This window comes from Biomphalaria glabrata, chromosome 12 (genome assembly GCF_947242115.1).
Source record: "Biomphalaria glabrata chromosome 12, xgBioGlab47.1, whole genome shotgun sequence".
NCBI lineage: Eukaryota > Metazoa > Mollusca > Gastropoda > Planorbidae > Biomphalaria > Biomphalaria glabrata.
Genome location: NC_074722.1, coordinates 1768079 through 1789935, shown reverse-complemented (window position 1 = coordinate 1789935; position 21857 = coordinate 1768079). Strand labels below are relative to the sequence as shown.

Below are 21857 nucleotides of genomic sequence, written 5' to 3'. Positions count from 1 at the left end.
AAATACATAATTAAATATGGATTGACAGGTGGATGGATGGATAGATGGATAGACAGACAAACAGAAAGACAGACATACATATAGATAGATAGATAGAAAGATTAGATAGATAGATAGATAGATAGATAGATAGATAGATAGATAGATAGATAGATAGATAGAGAGATAGATAGATAGATAGATAGATAGATAGATTAGATAGATGGATAGATAGATTAGATAGATTAGATAGATAGATAGATAGATAGATAGATAGATAGATAGATAGATAGATAGATAGATAGATAGATAGATAGATAGGTATATATAGATATTTGGAGAAAGAGAGAGACAGACAGAGAGTTAGAGAGAGAGAAAAACAAGAAATAGGAAGAAATAAGAAAAGGAAAGAGAAAGAAATGAAAGAAAGAAAAAAGAAAGAAAAAGAAGCTTCTAGAAACCTATGCTTGAGACAATTCATCCCCTGAAGGTCATAATAGAATGTCGGCGATAATCCATTGCGCTTTGAAACAAGTGACATAACTCTACCAACAAGGCCGTTAACCTTGCATAACACAATCGAAGTCTTCAGACCATTGCGAAAGGTAACCCATCACTCTAGACTTGACCCTAGACCGTCATGCCACAATAACTTTTATAGATGTTAGTTTAACATTAAATAAGGAAATGGCCTCTACCGTTTCAGCAAAGATCTAATAACGTTTATATTATAATCTTACACCTATAGCGGTCACCTTTAATAGGTCACCTTTAATAACGTTACTTAATCTTACAGCGGTTCTCAACCTTTTAAGTACGGCTACCCCTTTTTACAATCCCCCACTCTGCCGCGACCCCCCTCCCCAGCACACACATACAGCAATAGAAGAATAGACAATAACAATCCATAGTTTCGATGGTCTTAGGCGACCCCTGGCAAATGGTCTATCGACCCCCCCCCCCCAAGGGGGTCGCGACCCGCAAGTTGAGAACCCCTGGTATACTAGATCTACAACTCTCTACATGTCCATCATCACATACGAGAGACCATGTAAACATGCAAACTCTGCATTGGACTGAGGAGACGGAAGATCTTGTTTACACAAAGAACGAATTCAATGGACGTATCAAAACGAGGCTACATTAAAACTCTTTCTCTCCTAACTGACGATACCAGCGTTGATTCCACCAGAATGTGGTAAATAATTACGGAGAGAAAGAGTTAATATAATAATTGCGGACAAGTTAGACTGACTCACCTGGTCTTATAGTCAATGAGCCAAAATGACTACATGGAACAAGTGAGTGGCTACAGGGAACATAAGTGACATCAGGGAACAAAGGTGAGTGTCTACAGGGACACTACAGGGAACCTAACTTCTTTTTTTTAATCACAATATAATTTTTTTTAAATTTTGGTCAACGGTAGATCAATACAATTATTTTGAATCTCTTTGGTAAACTAAATACATCTAGTAAATTAACTGCCCGACATATTTATTCCAAAGTAGGCCTTTATTTTGTATAATTGTTTTATTAGTGTTTGTTTCATCTATTTTTAGTCAGTCTTAAACAAATAACTTGTAATTTTTTAAATTAAAATTCTCTGCCATTTGTTCGATCCTGTAATTTTTTTTTTACCTTTACCTATCCCTTAGTCTGTTGGACCGCTGGGGCACCATGCAAGATTCGTCGACCGTCTTTCTCCATTCCTCTCTGTCTTTTGCCCGTCCATTCTTTTATGTTGACCTCCCATCGCTTTCACTGTCAGCCTCCTTTCCTTTTTTTCCAGGTACTGTTCCCTGTAGGAAGGTCTTTGCGAGCCCTGAAGACCTTGTTATATGGCTATAGATTTTTAGCTTGTTTGTTTTTTTACGATAGTTAGTAGGTCATCTTGGGGTCCAATTGCTACAACCGATCTTATATAGTTAAAAAAAAAAATAATAATGCGAAATAAAGTTATAAAAACCTTTCGGAATAAATTTTTTTCTTAGGTAAGATAAGGGCCGGGCTTGGGTGATTGAAAGCGATGTGAATAACATGGCTCCATACGAAATAGAAAAACAAAAAAATTATGACCAAAAAATATGCAATGAAAAACCTACCTGTACTGTATCTATTTCTAAATTAACAAATAAGATAAATTCATATAGCGCCGAATCCACCTGCCTACTTAATGGATGAACCATGATCTCCAGACTAGAAATAGAGTTTCAACATTTCACAATGGTGTTTATCTTGATTTTTTTTATTTTTAGCGCCTCGAAATTCACTTTGTCTAGGTCCTCCGATTATCTAAGGCCGGCCCTGCTAAGATAGAAAAGTTTTTGATGTATTTTTGTGTTAAGTTTTTGTCTGCGCTCTTTCCATGCCAATTTGTTGTTTATGGTTGTGTTTAGGTATTTATAGTCTTGAAGCAACTTCTGTATTATATAAGATAAGATTCAGTCTACTAATTGATTGTTTATCTGAATCTTTGCAAGCTTGTCTAAATACTCTCTAAAATCCACAATCATTTCTTTACTTTTATTCAAAATTATAAAAGTTTTCGAATCACCATTTTCAGAAGTTGTTAATAGTTGGATGCTTGAGAGTCTCGATATTCAAGGTGACGAAAGTGTCTTTGGCAAATTTGATGACATATATTTATTTGTCATTCATGGCCACCATTCAATATAGTTGAACATTGGGGCCAGGGCCGGTCCTACAGATTGCAGTGCCCTAAGATCGGCCCTGATTGGGGCAATAGGTTTATTATGGGCAATGACTTCGATGTAAGATTAGTGTAGTGCTTCTAATGACTACGCAAGCCCAGTTGCGACATGCATGGTACAAAGCTTATATCAAGTAACTGTCTGTCAAAAGGTCTCTACACGTTATATCACCAACGCCCGTTCTAGGATTAAGTTGAAACTTTCCAATTTATTAATCGGCATAGACAAGACACGAATCAATAAGAAAAAAAACACGATTATTTAATTAATCACCAGTAATTAATTATTTTGTTTGATACCTACAATGCAAATTAATCCCTTATAGTATATATATATATATATGTTTGATACCTACAATGCAAATTAATCCCTTATAGTATATATATATATATATGTTTGATACCTACAATGCAAATTAATCCCTTATAGTATATATATATATATGTTTGATACCTACAATGCAAATTAATCCCTTATAGTATATATATATATATATATATATATATATATATATATATATATATATGAGTGTGATTTATGACACTAGACTCTTGCAAAATGAGCAGACACTCTCAAGGGTCTAAGTTCAGAAACACTTTCATATTCTTACAGCCAACGTCATCCTAATATCTACAGCTCACTTCATGGCCATATTTTCTGGCTTTCTATGTTTTAACCTCTCTTCCATCCAATAAACACATTCGCACCATTTGTCATTCGCACCATTTGTCATTCACAACATTCGCACCATTTGTCATTCACACCATTCGCACCATTTGTCATTCACACCATTCGCACCATTTGTCATTCACACCATTCGCACCATTTGTCATTCACACCATTCGCACCATTTGTCATTCACACCATTCGCACCATTTGTCATTCACACCATTCGCACCATTTGTCATTCACACCATTCGCACCATTTGTCATTCACACCATTCGCACCATTTGTCATTCACACCATTTGTCATTCGCACCATATGTCATTCGCACCATATGTCATTCGCACCATTTGTCATTCGCACCATTTGTCATTCACACCATTTGTCATTCGCACCATATGTCATTCGCACCATTTGTCATTCGCACCATTTGTCATTCGCACCATTTGTCATTCACACCATTTGTCATTCGCACCATATGTCATTCGCACCATATGTCATTCGTACCATTTGTCATTCGCACCATTTATCATTCGCACCATATGTCATTCACACCATTTGTCATTCGCACCATATGTCATTCACACCATTTGTCATTCGCACCATATGTCATTCGCACCATATGTCATTCGCACCATATGTCATTCGCATCAAATGTCATTCGCACCATTTGTCATTCACACCATTTGTCATTCACACCATTTGTCATTCGCACCATGTCATTCGCACCATATGTCATTCGCACCATATGTCATTCACACCAATTGTCATTCACACCATTTGTCATTCGCACCATTTGTCATTCACACCATTTGTTATTCGCACACCATTTGTCATTCACACCATTTGTCATTCGCACCATGTCATTCGCACCATTTGTCATTCACACCATTTGTCATTCGTACACCATTTGTCATTCACACCATTTGTCATTCGCACCATTTGTCATTCGCACCATTTGTCATTCACACCATTTGTCATTCGCAGCATTTGTCATTCACACCATTTTTCATTCGCACCATTTATCATTCACACCATTTTTCATTCGCACCATTTGTCATTCGCACCATGCTGCGCTACGACCGTAACAGTGTGTATATAATGTATGTAGGCTTCGGAATAAGAAATCACCGACAAGTCAACCTCACCTCCCTCCTCAAAACTTTTGGATCCGCCCTTGTATCGAAATTGTGTTGTGATCGCAGTCATAATCCTATACTCTTAAGCGAGCAATTCTTGTATGTATGTATATATATTTATATATATATATATATATATATATATATATAAATTTTATTTCAAAAACGGCTCTAACGATTTTCTTTAAAATTTCAAGGTATGTGCATATTAGTGAGAAAAAAATTCTCAACTCATTGGCCACATCGGGAAAACTCGAGGTCGACCGTTATATCGGTTTGAAAATGCCTCATTATCGAAAAATTAATTTTGGCTAGAATGTTTTATGAATGAAAATTTTCCATGACGTAAACGGGAAAAACGCTGCTTACGTCACTAGGCTTACCGCAGTATACTAAAATATTTCTTTGCAAACAAGAACGAGTTTTAAAGAACCATTAGACCTAATTAAACATTTGCGCACCATCTTACTGTAGATTGATTTATTATAGAACTATGAAAGAAAAGTAATGAAATTAAATGTGCCGATGTATGATTAGTTTTTGTGTTTTAAGTGCTTAATAAGTTGTTTACACTTTAATTGTGTAGAGCGGTGTAGATACCTTTTACTTTATTGTTTATTTTGCTGGTGACCTCCAGCTGTCTCGTTCTGAGGCCGCATGCAACCATGTGCTCTCTTCTATGTCAGCTAAGTCAAGTTTGCGCCATAAGCTGGTCTTTTAAGCGTTACGGTGTTACGTCGACCACTTTTTAGCTCACCAAAAAAGACTGCCTTTGGCATGCGTTCGTCTGAGATTCGTCTCCCATACAGGATACTGCTCTGTCCAGCGTAACTGTCGGACTTAAAGAATTCCCTCTATACAAAGGCCGCCGATACACATTTGAGACCAAAAGAAAATTTGCTGCCGAGGACAGACGCAGACGCTAAAAGAAAATCTTAATCGAGCACCGCGGACAATGGTTATGCTTGCCCTGGATGTGGCAAGATATGTAGGTCACAGCTGCAATCCTCATTAATTTTCGGACTCTAAGACAAGCCTTATTATTATTATTATTTTGCTGGTGAATTATTACCATGTGTTCATGCTTCAGTGTCTACCTCTCCTGTACCAAAACAAAGGAAATGGTCATAACACAGCTTCTCTACGCCTTACTTGCTCACACTGAACATGATATCCATCTAGCGGTCAACGAGTTTGCGTACACTGCAGCCTCTTTTGATTTAACTATAAACCTCGGTAAAAAGCTTGGAGTTAGGGCCAGGAGAGATCTGAATGGATGGATGTGTAAAAGCAGGCCATAGCACCACTAGGATGGATGGATGGCAAAAGCCGGTATGAACTTCTTATAGTCCGACAGTCAGGCTGGGCAGGGCACGTATCCCGTATGGGTAACGAGCATATTGTTTGGCGTAACATAGGTGCCCCACGGAAACGTTTCTTTAGAAAACTAATGCCATGATTTAAGTCTAATAAGAAAAAATGAGCCATTTTACTTTGTCACTAAGTGCATGTTTTACCCTATAACGTAGAGAAGTTACATTGCAAAGACTTTCTTCCAAGCCAATAATAGGCCTACAATAGTTTTACGCAAAAGATGGATTGTAAAACTATAAGACGGACGTGAGCTGTAGTTTGTCTAGACTGTAGGGGGACTTAAAAGACTTTAAATTTAATCGACATGTACAATTAGGCCTACAATTAGAACTAACAGAACACTAAAACAACTCTTCAGATTAGTAGTCTTTACCCGATCGTTCATTTTCGTAATTACAAGAATATTCCCAAAATGACTTCGGGTATATAACCTTTCGAAATTATTTAACAGAGCGAGGTTCGGCCACCTGGTACAAAAATATTCTCAAAATGACTTCGGGTATATATCCTTCCTTAACAAATTATTCATCCGAGCGAGGCTCGGTCACCTGATATTATTCAATAATAAGCCAGTGAAATGTGGCGATAATGATGCTACACAAAAATGTCATAAAAATGGCTGCCACTCTCAGCCTGCCTCTCCACTAGCACTTAATCACATGACATCACTGGCTGAAGAGCTCGAGAAATTTATGGAGTGTAAAAAAAATTACATCCAAATGATGTGCATGTATACAGAATGTACAATCGCTTCACTGTTGAGAACCGTACTGCTGTACTTATCTTCTTATCTTATAAATTACAGACGTTGCTTCAAAAAATAGAAGATGATTACGTCCTAGGCGTGTCCCCAGGTCAGCCTAATAGCCATGCATGTTAAATGACTTAAATTCTGCCAAGTCACTGGTTTTCCTGGCTAGCTAAGACCACCCATTCCATGCTCTAATAGCACTAGGGAAAAAGGAGCATTTGTACAAATTTGTCCTAGCATATGGGACGAGGAATGTGCCTTTATCTTTGTGTCTGAGTATTTTATTTTGTTTTTGTATTTGAGGATTATGGATCAGTGTTGTATGTATCATTGCTACTTTACTTTTGAGTCTTCTGTCCTGAAGGCTTTCTAAATTTAGTGATTTTACTAAAGGTGTTACTCTAGTCAAATGTGAATATTCGTTTGTTATTAATCTCATTGCTCTATTTTGTGTCTGTTCTAGTTTCTTAATGTTTTCTTGAGCTGATGGGTCCCAAACAGAGGATGCATATTCTATTATTGGCCTAACCAAAGTACTGAACTGAACTGTCCCTACACTGCCATGCCCCTTTTTTTTTACATAAGGTCCCTGAAAACCTTCCAGAGTTGAAACTCTACGGACCTGTCGCGTGATCTTTATAGACGATCGCATGTTTATCTCATGGGCGATTCGCAAGTGAAATGTTCATACCTTGTACCATCGCAAAGGGTCGTCCCTGGTCATGCTTGGCTGCTCGCAGAACACTGGCCTGTGTCACACGTATCGGCCGGTCATACACATCATACATATCATACACGTCATACACTTGGCTACTGTTAACCTCGTGGCCAGCCAGCCAGATACAAATAAACTAGAACCAAGAAAAACATTAAAAATACTTTTAACTCTTTCTCTCCGTAAAGAGTTTTAAAAAAAAGGGACACTACCCTCTTTATGCAACTTATAGAGCAATTGTTTTTTTTTCTCTTAATGAGTGTTTGATTAAAAAACAATGGAGCATTTTTTAACTCCCCTTATTTCCCCTACACTACGTCACCGAGAAAGAATCCTGGTTAAATGAATGTATAGATCTACTACACTTTATAATATTCCAATGATAGGCCTTAAGATTTTGACTTAGAAGAAGTTTTGCACAATTTTCCTGAACATAAATTTATTAAACTCTTGAATCAGTGGCACCGGGTGGACAGAAGTTCCAGAACGTGATAACGCGAAGTCCATTCAAAACCAATGTTGGGTTTAGATCTAGATCTGGTTTCTAGTCAAATTTAATTCCATTTCTTTTTTTACAGAGATATACATTAACTGTTAAATTTTTTAGGAAAACCGTAAGGCCGTTTCTGAGATTTTCGTCCAGGTTCCACCATCCACCCTCCTTCCGCCCACCCTCCATGAAGTTCTGACTTGAAAATAGGTTTTGTAAAATTTATTTTTTTCCAAAGAGCACCAATATAAAAAAAAATGATTGTAAATTAAATGTTCAACATCATTCTGCTCATAAATCAACAGAGCTGTTAATATCTAAACATGTCATGAGATAATAAAAATGTGTCTCCCCTGAAAAATATATTGAAACAATCAACTGACATAAAATTCAACCTGGATTTTCACATTCAGATTGGCATGTTTATTGACCTAGTTGTTAGCAACCTCCAGCAGGGTCGGCAAACTAGGCATCCGCCTAGGACCTCCTATTTAATGGGGCCTCGCGAAGAACTTTAAAACATCCTTTAGGCAGCCGCCTAGGGCTTCCTATTTAGTGGGGGCCTCGAAAAAGACTTCAAAATATCCCTTTCGGATAGTCAGAACAAAGAGGATACACAATCTTCTTCCCAGTCGTAACAAGTTGTAAAGCAGATAATTGGAGGCCCGAGGCGAAGTGAATTTGGTGGTCCTACATGAGATAGAAAAATAAATAAACAGCGAAAAGATGAAATGACGCAATTTATTTAAAATCCAGTCAGGCTACGTCCTTTGACATAAACATTGGGCACAAGTTTCGCTATTTCTTCTCTTATGATAATGTCATGAGTCCATTGTGAGGCCCCCCACCAATCGAAGGCACTTGGTGGCAGCCTAGTTTGCCTATGCCTGAGGCAAGCCATGATAGCCAAATTGTTTTAGAAGAAGTGGTCACCTAATCGTCCAATCTTTGAATGACTGGCTTGAAGCTTACTAAAAGTGAACTGAAAGAGACTGGAATTATAGAAATTTAAGTTTTATGTTGATTACAAGTTAGATTTTTAATTAAGTTCTCAATTTTGTTTGTTTGTGATTTTTCTTTTTCTTTTTTTATTTGGTGTCACGCTACAGTATTAATTTTGCATGCTTTGTCTGTCAGTCCGTCTGTCTGTCACGTTTAGATTACAAATAACTAGATTATATGATATTTTGTAGCTTGCGAAGTTCTGCTGCAAAGTCTAGTTTTATCTTATGGAAACGAACTGTTTTTTGTTTTTTTTATAGAAAAATAAACTTAAAAAAAAAATAAAAGGGGAAAGTTATTTCCTTTGGTATATTTATCACGTTTATACAAATGTTTTTCTTATTTCCTAAAGTAATGTTATAAAGTATTGGTGAGAGGACAAAACTGCTTAACAACCTAACGGGGGGGGGGGGGGGGGGCTCGAATTAAAATCCCGAGTCGGTCAAAGCTTTGCTTTCTAATTGCCAAAAGGCAGCACTGAATCCTTCTCACAGAGACCTCTCCTCTCACTAGTCCACAAAAGAGATTTGGACATATCGCACTGGGCATGCTCAAATTCGAATCCCGACTCAATCAAAGCTTTGCTTTCTAATTACCAAAAGGCAGAACGGAATCCTTCTTACAGACCTATCCTCCCACTACTCCACGAAAGAGATTTGGACATATCGCACTGCACATGCTCAAAATTGAATCCCGACTCAATCAAAGCTTTGCTTTCTAATTGCCAAAAGGCAGGACGGAATCCTTCTCCCGAGACCTCTCCTCCCACTAGTCCACAAAAGAGATTTTGACCATAGCGCACTGGGCATGCTGTAAGCATGAAAGATACGCTACAAATGGCAGGAGCACAAGTCAAAAGTAAAAAATCTTTAATTATTATTGTTATTATTATAAAATCAGTTTAACAAACCCGGCCTTTTAACCTGCCTGGGTTGATCACTTCGGGAATTTTCCGACTACGAGTCTATGTTTTCTAGGTCTTTTTCTAATCTTGTTTTAGGAAATGTTTTAGAGATAGAGTCGCCTTCTAGTCAATAGTTTTTCTAAATATCCGTTTGATCGTCTAAGAGCTGAGCCGAAGGCTCTTCGAGCTCTAAGTTTGAAAAAAAAAACTGTTTGAGCGTCAAACAGTAAAAAAAAAAAACCTGTGTGAACACACAGTTCTGTCTGGAAGAGACCCAAGTCAATACCTATGTAAAGCATTGCTATTTCCTATACATCTGATCCCCCCGGCGCATGGGCTAGACATGGCCACGGGAGTTTTGTTTTGCTATTCATTTAGCCTAGTTATCCCCTCAAGTAACCGTTTCCACACGGGCGCCACTAAGAATGTTTTGAGTCCAATAGATGAAAGAATATGCATCAATCGTCCATGCTACAATGGTCTATTTTTTATTCGCTAAATAAAACGCCTTCTTGTTTCAATATTTGATGACAGTTCTGTGTCGGCGTCAAAAAAAACATGCATCGTCAGGAAACAGACACAAACTGACAGATGAAAACGGATTGTGTAATATGAATTGAGGGCCACGGGTCACTGAACCGTAGCGACCATTGTAAAGCGATCTTCTTAATCGACTGCTATTACAGCCAGTGGAGGGAATAGTGGTTATCAAAGATAGCCTGGCTACGAAGAATAACCTCCCTTGGGTTTACGCGTTACACCATGCATTGTTGTATGTGCAGATGTCATAATGCTGTACACAGTGTGTGCTAGAAACCTTATTGGTTTTGTCAAATTCTTTCCAGACCCATGTGTAGTTATGAAATTGTGGAGCATGGAGAAATCTCCAAGGACGCAATGTTTGTTACTTTTGGTGTCGAGTCTGGAATAATTGTTGTTGTTTGGCCCCGATGTGACTTCGAGTGTCGTAATGTTGGCTCTGATATCGAATCAGTTTACAACATCTTCTACTTGAGGTTCGACCTAGGGTTTAATAATCTTCATTTCCGAAGGAAAGTCTTGCACCACTATTATAACATTATTTAAACGTATAAAGGAAAATAACATCTAAAGAGGATGCGGTTGCCCTATTATCTGAATGTTGCCTGACGTAGCAAGAGAGTTCTGGTTCTTAGCCAAGGGAGACAACAAATAATCTCAATTATTTTGATGCACTCTTCCAACGTAGCAATGAGTTACAAATTACTCATTTCTGTTCTCGTAAGTATGCACATAACGTACCACCATAATTTTGTACCTTTTTCTTATTGTATATATCACAGATCAACTACAATCTCATAGTCATACATTCATAACTATAGCGATGCAGCCTTACATGTTGATCCAATCTTTGTTAAGTCATTGGTTTTCCCTGCTACTGTAGACGACAATTTCCATGCTGGAATGGTATTAGCTAAGAAAGAGCTCTTAAATCTTTGTGTCTTTCTCAGTATTTTATTAGGTTCCATTTTTGTTTTATTTTCTAAGTTAAAGCCTCTTGACAACAAGTCCAACTTCTGACACTCCCGTTTGGTTCAGCTATTGAGCCTAGTGGAACCATTAACACTGGGCAACGGCGAGCAACAGGCGCCCAAACCAGTAAGCCTCGGGCCGGAAGGTCCCATTAGCCTTGATTGGCCTCCCATCTAGGAGAAGGAAAACTCTGAAATCAAACCTACGCCAAACACGGGAAAGGCTTCGGGAGACAAAATGTGATTGGATTTATGCAAGGACATTACACTTCGTATGATTTACGTAAGGGGCATGACTCTTCGTATGATTTATGTAAGGGGAATAACTCTTCATATATTTTTTAATGTAAAGGGCACAACTCTTCATGTGATTACACTGATGATATAAGGTGCAGCGTAATAAGATCACAAACCGTTCAAATATCACTGCTCTACACTAGTAGTGCAGGTGTTTCTAGGGGGTTGAACGCTTGTTACTTGCGAACCCAGTCACTGACAATATTCAGGGCAGGATTTACACTTGACAAGGCCATTTATTCTTTTGCACTGACACCGTTTACAAACTAGGGTGGTGGAGTCAACACTCTCAGTGAGAGAAATGGAACCACTCACGTAAACGCGATATTATGGTGAGACCTGCATAATTGGTGGCATTTAGAATGTGTGGAAAGTCAAAGAAATAAATGGCAAATAGTCACACAACCAACATAGAAAAGCTTTCCTTTCTCACCTTGCGATCTATGGGGCAGATGATGTAAAGGTCATCTATTTCTGTTGCCCACAGTTAACGAGCGTGTTATGTGGCCAGCACAACGACCAACCGCATTTACTTTTCCCCAGCTAATGCCAGGTATCCATTAAAGCTGGGTGGACTCAGGGGAGCTCTAAAGATTCCGAAATTGAAAAACCCAGCCATGACCTGGATTCGAACCCGGGACCCTCCGGTTCGGAAGCGTTGCACTTTACCACTCCTTTCTGTACACGGAGATTTACAGACACATTGACCACAACATCACAAGAGTCGAGTGACCCATGGTCAGTCTCCAGTACAGCAAGACTTAACGTATGGGACAAAACTATACCGTCAAACTCACTAGCAGAAATCTATTTCTTACAAAGCTTCTTTCAACTCTGTCTGTCTGGGACACAATTATGTACACCCAGAAATCTATTTCTTACAAAGCTTCTATCAACTCTGTCTGTCTGGGACACAATTATGTACACCCAGAAATCTATTTCTTACAAAGCTTCTATCAACTCTGTCTGTCTGGTACACAATTATGTACACGCAGAAATCTATTTCTTACAAAGCTTCTATCAACTCTCTCTGTCTGGTACACAATTATGTACACGCAGAAATCTATTTATTACAAAACTTCTATCAACTTTCTCTGTCTGGTACACAATTGTGTACACGATATTTGTCCCACTTCCCATTCTCGGATCAAGTTGAAACTTTACACAATTTTTCATTGGCATAGACAAGGCGTGAATAAAAAAACAAAACAAAACAAAACAAAAAAAAAAAAACAATTAGTGGTAATTAATTAGTTAGTTTATTACCAAAAAGGGAAAGTACTCTTCCAGTGTTCACAAATATGGCTAAACATGTAGGGTTTTGTCCCCTTAGATAATTGTACATGTTATTTCCACGACACCCATTCTTCTATGAAGTTGAAACTTTAAAACAATTAATTATGGTACCTAAAATAACACGAAACAATTAACCATTTAGTCAATTATTGGTCTCAATTATTTTTTGTTGATATCGAGCTTCCACAGTATTGAGAGATATAGTTGTAAGTGTGGAGTTCTTTCCCTTAGTTAAGGATTTTTCTTTTTCTCTGTTAGCTTCTAGCTTGCTGAACAAGGTCTTATCCATCCAGTCGTCCATGTTCTAGAACACTCAGTGCATTTGGACCAATCTCTTTTATCCATATGTTGGGGAAAGGGGGTGTATTTGGGAGAAGGTCTGCTCGCTGCCTGAGGTCACAGACACAGTTCAGCTCGGGTCAAGCCGTCCGCTTTTCATTTTTTACTTTTTTTTCCTTTTAGGTTTCATTATGTCGCTACCACATGTATTCATATCGCTTTCATTTCTTTGTTCTCTCTTGCTGAATGTAAATGCATAGAGATCGTTAACGGGAGATTCAAAATCAAAGGTTAAACTAAGAGCAGGTTACTCTGGTTAGCTTTTAGGGAGAAAATCCCCAATGCATAGGCAAGTGCTTATTCTTCATTCCCTTGCCATGGTTAGATTGTCTGTTTGTGTATGTGTGTAAATCTTATCTTCTTATCTTATATAATACAGACGTTGCTTCACAAAAGAAGATGATTACGTCCTACGCGTCATGCATTTAGTCATGCATGTAAACTTAAATTCTGCCAAGTCACTGGTTTTCCTGGCTGGCTCAGGCAACCCATTCCATGCTCTAATAGCACTAGGGAAGAAGGAGCATTTGTACAAGTTTGTCCTAGCATATGGGATGAGGAATGTGCCTTTATCTTGTGTCTTTCAGAGTATTTTATTAAATTTTGTTTTTGTATTTGAAGATTATGGTTCAGTGTTTTTATGTATAATTGCTACTTTACTTTTAACTTTACTTTACTATTCATCTGTGAATATATATTATATTATATTATATTATATTATATTATATTATATTATATTATATTATATTATATTATATTATATTATATTATATTATATTATATTATATTATATTATATTATATTATATTATATTATATTGTACTATGTTATATTATATTATGTTATGTTATGTTATATTATATTATATTATATTATATTATATTATATTATATTACTAGCCTAATATTACCCTCGGCCCTCGGGCCTTAGTAGGAGTATCACTGATAAAGTGGATTGGATTTAGATCTATGTCAAACATGGCGAATGTTCCCTTCACATTTTTATTTTGCCACGAAATAGGTTTACCCGTTAGCCCACATATTCATGCGATCAAATATGAATACTGTGAAAACGGGTTTACCCGATTTGTTCAACAATGTCACTCACTAATAGAGATAAATTTGATATTTGTTTTACTTTTAGGTCCCCCGGGCGTGGGGGGGGGGAGGGGCATTAAAAATACGTTACGGTCTCCGCCATGATCTAAGAATATGCCAAATTTTATTCAGATTTGGTAAAGCGGTTTTGGTATCTATGCGGGACATACATCCATACATTCACGCCTTACATTCTGCCGTATATATAGCAATTGATGTTACATGATATTATACATATAAATAAATATACATGTGTGTGTATGCAGACACGTTGAGTACATCAAGACTTGTTAAGACTTTAAAACAAAAGAGAGGGATTTTCGTTTCACACCTGTTAGACAAGTGCACCCCCCCCGCCCTCCCCCTCCCCCGAACTCTGCCTCTAGTTAACGTTTAAGACAAACGTATCACTGAGCTTTTATTGATTTCATGTCAACGTGTCCTCTTGTCTCTCTCTCTCTCTCTCTCTCTCTCTCTCTCTCTCTCACACACACACACACACACAAGGTTGAATTTTTTAAGTCCATGTTTTAATTTGTGTACACTATAAGCTGCCAAGCCAATGCCCGAAATTGGCCAGATTTCTTTTTGTTGTTCCACCTGCATCATCGCATGCCACTTAAGCAGATCTGTAAGCGGTAAGTTCCTGCTACAATACTGTCATTTAGATCTTCCCCCGCCCCTCCCATATTTTCCTTATTTCAAATCACATTTTTCATATATATGATAGAATCTAAGAAGCTCCGCAGTCCGGTGAATAGATATAGATCTTTCGTATTTCTTTTATTACAACCCATGTGTCAGGAAATCTAAAAAAAAGTGGTTTTGGTTAGTGAAATTTTCTAATTATATGTCACTATTTCTGAATTTAAAACAAGCAAACAAAAAAAATTAACTCTTTCTCTCCGTAATTACTTTTCATAGTCCGACGGAAATATTCATTTTGCTTATTTATAGTTCACATCGCTGTTAGGGTTAAACGTTTGAATAAAAATAGAAATGCGTGCCCTTTTTTAATAACACAAATGAATGTTTATAAAACCAAAAAATAATTTAATGTGGTCCAATCAACGATGGTATCGTCAATTCGTCATGTGCATGTCGCTACTTCCCTTTTTTTTTTTTATTGTTTAGTAGAGATGATTTTATGGCTTAAGATAGGTATTACAAAAAATGAATGTGAATATAATAATAATAATAATATAGACAATAATAATAACAACAAATATTCCCAGTTGTTACAACTGATCTTGCAAACACATTTGAGGCCCTTAACATTCCAAAGAAGATTCACGTTTCCTGTCCAAGGACGGTACTACTGCAGACCTGCCACATCATCAGGAAATGCCTCAGTGGACACTGTTACGGGAACTACAATTAAGTTTTTTTTTCCTTAAAACGAAGCTCGACCCTGGCAATGCCAGGATATGATAATTAGTTCATCTATAAAACTTATAAGATTAATTATAATAATCAATAAAAATGTTGATGATTTCTTGCACAACGACCAACCGCCTTAACTCTCCCCCCACGTCAGGTACCCATTAGTGTTGGACGGACTCAGGGGGAGCCCATCAAATCCTCAAATTCAAAATCCCAGTCTTCATCGAGATTCGAACCCAGGACCTCAGGTTCGGAAGCCAAGCGCTTCACTACTCAGCCACCGCGCCCCCCTCTGGAGTTATGTGGTAGGGTAACATATGTCCCATAATCGCTCAATAAATTCTATAAAGGAGATTTTGTCTTTCAACATTTTTTTTTAGAAATGTATTGCAAGAAGATTTTTAGTCTGAAATTCGTAGCAATACTACGCTGTGATTTCTAAAGAATATCAAAGGAAATATCGTGGCTTTAAAGTTGGCATTTAGTTTGACTTGAATAGGAATCATTGTACATCTGTGCCTGACCTGTTGACCTCCTTACGTTTGGAAATCACGTCTGCTTAAACATTTTCTTACAAAACTGATATTGACTCTTGTCTGTCCGACTGGTACAAATTCGAATTCATTCTGAACAAGATATTATCCCGTAGGATATTTCCCGTAAGATATTTCCCGTAAGATATTTCCCGTAATATATTTCCCGTAAGATATTTCCCGTAAGATATTTCCCGTAAGATATTTCCCGTAAGATATTTCCCGTAATATATTTCCCGTAAGATATTTCCCGTACTTCTCATTCTTGGATCAAGTTGAAAATTCGCTCAAGTATTCATTGTTCCTGACAAGACACGAATCAATCAAATATTAAGCTAATTAATGAAATAGTGGTGATTAATTTTGTTAAATGTAGAAAATGGTAAATAAATCTTACAATATTGAGATATATATAGCTGCAAACGTGCAGTTCTTTTTTTTAAAGCAATAAAGAGTGTACATCTTTTTTTTTTTTTTTTTTTTTTTTTTTAAAGGAAACCTCAGAATTTGCGCTATTCAGTTTTAGCTTTATCATCATAGGAATCCTTGGGCTTTATGCTTCTTTTCTTTGCCTCTTTTTTTGGGCTTTATATGCCTCTTTTATGGGCCATCTTGCCTCTTTTGTGGGCTTTTTTTTTTTTTTCTTTTTTTTTTAATATGTTTTTATTTGTAAGTTACCATAATTCACAAGTATTAAATCATAAACAATTGAAAAGTGATTAACCTAAAAATATAATAACAGTAATAGAAATATTATTTAATATCAAAGACATACTACCTAACCAATGAACCCCCTAAAGACAGAAAAATGATACAAGTATACTCTACTCCAGAACAATCAACACAATATCAGATATCCCTGACCCCCAACACCCTATTTCTGAAAAACTACATGAGCATTATACAGGTATATGAAAATCAAACTAGATAATTCCCTACCCTAAAGTCCATTATTTTTCTAAATGTTAATTCCAAGTGATTAGGATCAAACACCTTATTATTATGTAGACATTTGAGCCAGGTAGCCCAAACAAGATTCCTGTATTCGGAAACAATAATCAAGTTAAGGTTATGTATCATTTTATTTTTTAGTTTTGGCAGCTTGTTTAAAATAATAGACAAGTTAACATTTACATAATTGCCACAGTTTGCTTCCAATAGGTCCATTACAGTACTTCTAACTTGAAGGAATAATGGACATTCCAAATACATATGTTTCTCATTATCAGCATTTTCAAGGTGGCATAATATACATTCACGGTCATTTGCCCGTCTTCTAACCATAGGGGTCATCCCAAAGATAAGTCTATAACTAATCTCTCTAGCTTTTGGTGGGATATGTTTACTGTGTAGGTTTATGAATGTGTCCTTGAATTCTGTCACCCCAAGAACTCTCCCCCACTTAATCCTATTCACTAGGCTTTCCTGTAACAGCTTTTTAAGTGTTATGTATGATTCTTTGGTTTTGTTGTGTATTAAATGTTCATTACCAGGTAAAACTCTTGAAATAGATCTGTAAAATGGATGAGTGACTGTACCAAAATAGTGAGGAGTATCATTGTGTATTGGAAGAAGACTACTTAATCTTAAACCATAATAGTAAATTGTCAAGGGAAAGTTTGTTGGGTTTCTAACTACTTGACCTACAAATTTTAGCCTTAGCGACTGTATTTTTGTTTTAACATCTTGCAAGTTTATCCCCCCATCCTCTTTGTTTTGAATGAGTGTAGTGTGCTTAATGCTCCTAATAGTGTTTTTAAATATAAAGCTTCTAATTAACTTGTTCAGCTTGTTTATGAATTTAGGAGGTGGCTCTGTAATGTTAGCTAAATAGACAATCTTTGGAATGACCAAACTATTTATCAATACAGCTCTACCAAATATTGTAGAACCTGTGTGCTGATAACGTTTAATTAAGTTTGAGGCTTTGACAAAAATATTCTCCCACTGGTCTTTACAATAGAACAAAGGATTACAGGTATAGACAATACCACAAATCTTGATTTTATCAACAATTCTGAAAGCGCAATTCTCTTTGAATTTCCATTTCCCTAGTCCCATTACAGAGGATTTATTTATATTTATTTTTGAACCACTAGCTTCTCCGAAAAGTGTAAATTTCTTTAGTATATTCTCAATATCTTGCTCTGAAGATGGAAAAAAGGTTGTATCATCCGCATAGGCTTTGACTTTGATGGTTGAGAAGGAACGACCCGGTATATTTATCCCAATAATGGATGGGTCAGATCTTACAGATTCCAAGAAGGGTTCCAAGCAAAGGATATACAAGAAGGGGGATAAGGGACAGCCCTGTCTGACAGACCTTTGTATGAGGATACTCCTACTGAGAGAATGATTAATTATCAATCTACTTGTTGCATTGGTATAGACAAGCTTTATATATCTGATTAACAGGGAACTTATTTTACATTTCTCAAGCACCTTGAACAGGAAGCTATGGCTTACTCGGTCAAAGGCTTTTTCTTGATCTACAGATAAAAGAGACACATTGAGGTTTTTATCCTTACTGTACATGATAAAATCCCGTAAAAAATGCGTCATGCCGTCAATGTTTCTGTCCGGGATACAACAGTACTGGTCATGTCCGATAAGTTGGTTTATGAGTGGTTTCATTCTTAGGAAAATCATTTTTGTGAGAAGTTTATAGTCCGTGTTGAGAAGTGAAATGGGCCTATAGTCGCTAGGTGAAGTGTTATTTTCAGATTTCTTAGGTAAAAGTGTGATGTATGCTTCGTTAAAATTTGGAGGAAAATGTCCCAGTTTAATGGCGTCGCTATATAGTCGCAGTAAGAGAGGACCAAGCAGGGGGAAGAAGGTTTTATAGAGTTCAAATGTTAAGCCATCTGGACCGGGTGATTTATTGTTCTTAGTCGAGTCCAGGGCAGTCCTGAGTTCGTCTAGCGTAAATGCACTCCCTAAAAGATCTTCATCTGTCTTGTCCAGCTGGTTGCAAAATTTTAGAAAATTATCTTGAGCATCAGTATATACTGGCTCTTCACTGTATATAGTAGTGAAGTGTTTTGTAAAAATAGTCTTAATATCTTCATAATCATCTACTTTATTCCCGTCACTATCTATGATGTTGCTTATTATTTTACTTGATTGTACATTCTGTTCAAACGATAGGAATAGTTTACTAGGACCTTCATTACTTAAGTAATTTTTACACCTAATCTCAGCACCCCTATAAGTATACTTGTTTAATTCCTCTAGTTTTAAAAGAGTTTCTGTTTTAACGATTTCATCATCCGTGTGTAATAATGTGTATTTGAGTTGTTCATATTCTTGCCTCCTACGTCCCTGAGCTAATGTAGATATTAACTGGCTTTGCTGCTTGATAGAACTTTTTAGGAGAGGCCATGTCTGTGTTAAATCGAAATGTGGATCTTGTATATCTTGTAAGTAAGAATTTAGATTAGTAGAAACTAACTCCACGAAAAGGGGAATTTCCAACAGAGAATTGTTAAATTTCCAGTGGGATGACTTTCTTTTAATTTCTTTGTTTTTTATGTCCAAAGTAACTAACACCGCTTTGTGGTCTGTGTATTCTAGTGTTTCTTCCAGATGTGACACCCGACTTATATAGAAATGATTAGGAGCATACACTCTATCTAAGCGCGTCGAGACGGGGTATGACCTATGCACCATGGTGGTGTCACGACCCATAGGTTCTAGTGTCCTGTAAGCATCAACTAAATTAAAATTCCTCTCTATCTCCTCTAAAAAATTAAGATTCGGAAAGGTTTTACGAGAGGGAGGACCCACTGCCAAAGTAGTCTGTTTATCTAATGCAGAAGTTATGTAATTGAAATCCCCCCTATGATAAGCGTATCCTTTCTATAATTATTGTTTAGTATATCGATTAAATTTTCATAAAAATCCTGTTTTTCCGCGCTATTTGCTGGTGCGTAGATGTTTGCAAGTGTAAATGTTTGATTTCCTGATTCTACTCTAATGATTACTATTCTTCCCCTGGTGTCATTAAATGCATGCACTACTTTAAACCTATCTGAGACTAGAAAAATAGCTACCCCTCTACACTCGTTACCTATGCTAGACCAGCCCTCTTTCAGCCCTATGTCGGATGTGTATTTGCGTGATTTATAATGTGTGTCTATATTTGTTTCTTGAATGAAAATGAAGTCTGGCCTGTATTTTCTGGATAGGTGTACAATGTATTTTTGCTTGTTTCTAAGACTACGTATATTTAATGATAAGATTGTAATGTCTGTCATGACTGGGTGTAAAAGTAAATTTAACCAGTTCTAGTGGTTAATTATGGGTGTTCCACCCTCATCTATAACCAATGTGGGTGGAGTCTCAGGAATGTCCAATGCACTAACATCAAGATTCGTTTTAGGAGGGCTTAAAACTTCTCTTATAATACGCGGGCTCGCGAAAAGATCCTCACACGAGGAGACAGATAAGCATCTCTTCTTTTTCAATTTTGTCGGAGACCCAGGAGCGGACCTAACATGCTCTTTAGAGCGGAACCGCTTTTTTAGTTTGAAGTCTTCGACACTCTGGGGGGTTTCAACCTCCGCATCAACAGCTATCTCTGGTGTACTGGCAACAACCGATGAAGTAGCTGTATCCGCCATCATAGATGAAGCCGCGACATCCGACACTTTAGATATCTTCTTTGGCGACACTTTGAAGACTCCTTTTTTTCCCTTCTCTACTATCGTGAAGCCATCCTTCTGCAACCATTTTTCGATTTCCTTCTCCTTGGGATTACCTTCTTTGACCACCTGTGCATAGCTCAGAGGGCCTGGTTTCTCCTTGGGAGGCACAGTTCGAGCCGGGCCGGCCTTTCGGGTGGGGCACTGATTTGACCAATGCTGGTCCAGTCCACAATGTAAGCATTGTTGCCTACGACCTGGTATGGTGACTAGAACTTTATAAATTTTTGGGTCCCCTTCATACCGTAGCTGGATGTAGTGTGGGATGGGTGCATCTTTTTTTGCTTTGATGAAGGAAACCCACTTGTCCGAAGCTCCTATTTTCGTCACCTCCACCTTGGATCCTTGCTCTGCAAATGTTTCTATGATTTCAACGATCTTGGTTTTCGCAATTGAAGGCGATACCCAATGTAGGGTAATTTTCAGCCTTTCTTCCTCTATTGGGAAGATCTCAACCTTGAAGGAAGTCTCACTACCGAAAGACTTACCAAGTCTGTCTCTTACTTTCGCAGTTGTTGGTACCAAAAACCATGTATAAGGGTTTTCGAACCTATATAATGCTGTTACTTCAGCAGCTGACAACTTGAAAGCCTCTAAAAGGCTCCCAATAGAAGATTTCATGGCGTTATTGCCAGATAGTTTCAACAGGAGAGTACCCTTCGGGTGGACAAGACCACCCTCTAAGTCCTTTTTTTCAATCAAAAACGTCGGATAAGACATTCTTTGAATGAATGCACAACAATAACAAAAGGAACAGGAAATAAACAATAAAGGAAGTATGACGCGATTGGAACGCGACCGACTCGAAGAAAATAACAAATATGAAGAAGAACGCAAATTTAACACTGCAATTAGAAAATTCAACTATATCGATATACTCCCCTGACAAATAAACACAGGAGCAATCAAAACTCCTAAGCCAGAAGCAAAGAGCGTCCAAAATCCTTCAAACAATGCATTCGAAT

At 37.3% G+C, this 21857-nt stretch overlaps 1 protein-coding gene across 4 annotated transcripts in view; it reads left to right on the top strand.

Moving 5' to 3' along the window:
• The first annotated feature begins 1032 nt into the window (after window positions 1-1032).
• Window positions 1033-21857, top strand: part of LOC106065937 (uncharacterized) — a 35759-nt gene continuing 14934 nt past the window's right edge. Inside the window, exon 1 of one of the 4 annotated variants that reach the window (XM_056006205.1) lies at window positions 1033-1322. Coding sequence is in view for 1 of the 4 variants with exons in the window: in XM_056006203.1 (XP_055862178.1) it covers window positions 10943-10993 (51 nt within the window). In the remaining 3 variants the exon portion in view is untranslated. Of the gene's footprint in view, window positions 1323-10870; window positions 10994-11924; window positions 12308-14818; window positions 14912-21857 lie in introns of those variants that run through there. The other 3 variants (XM_056006203.1, XM_056006206.1, XM_056006204.1) reach the window with 3 other exon arrangements.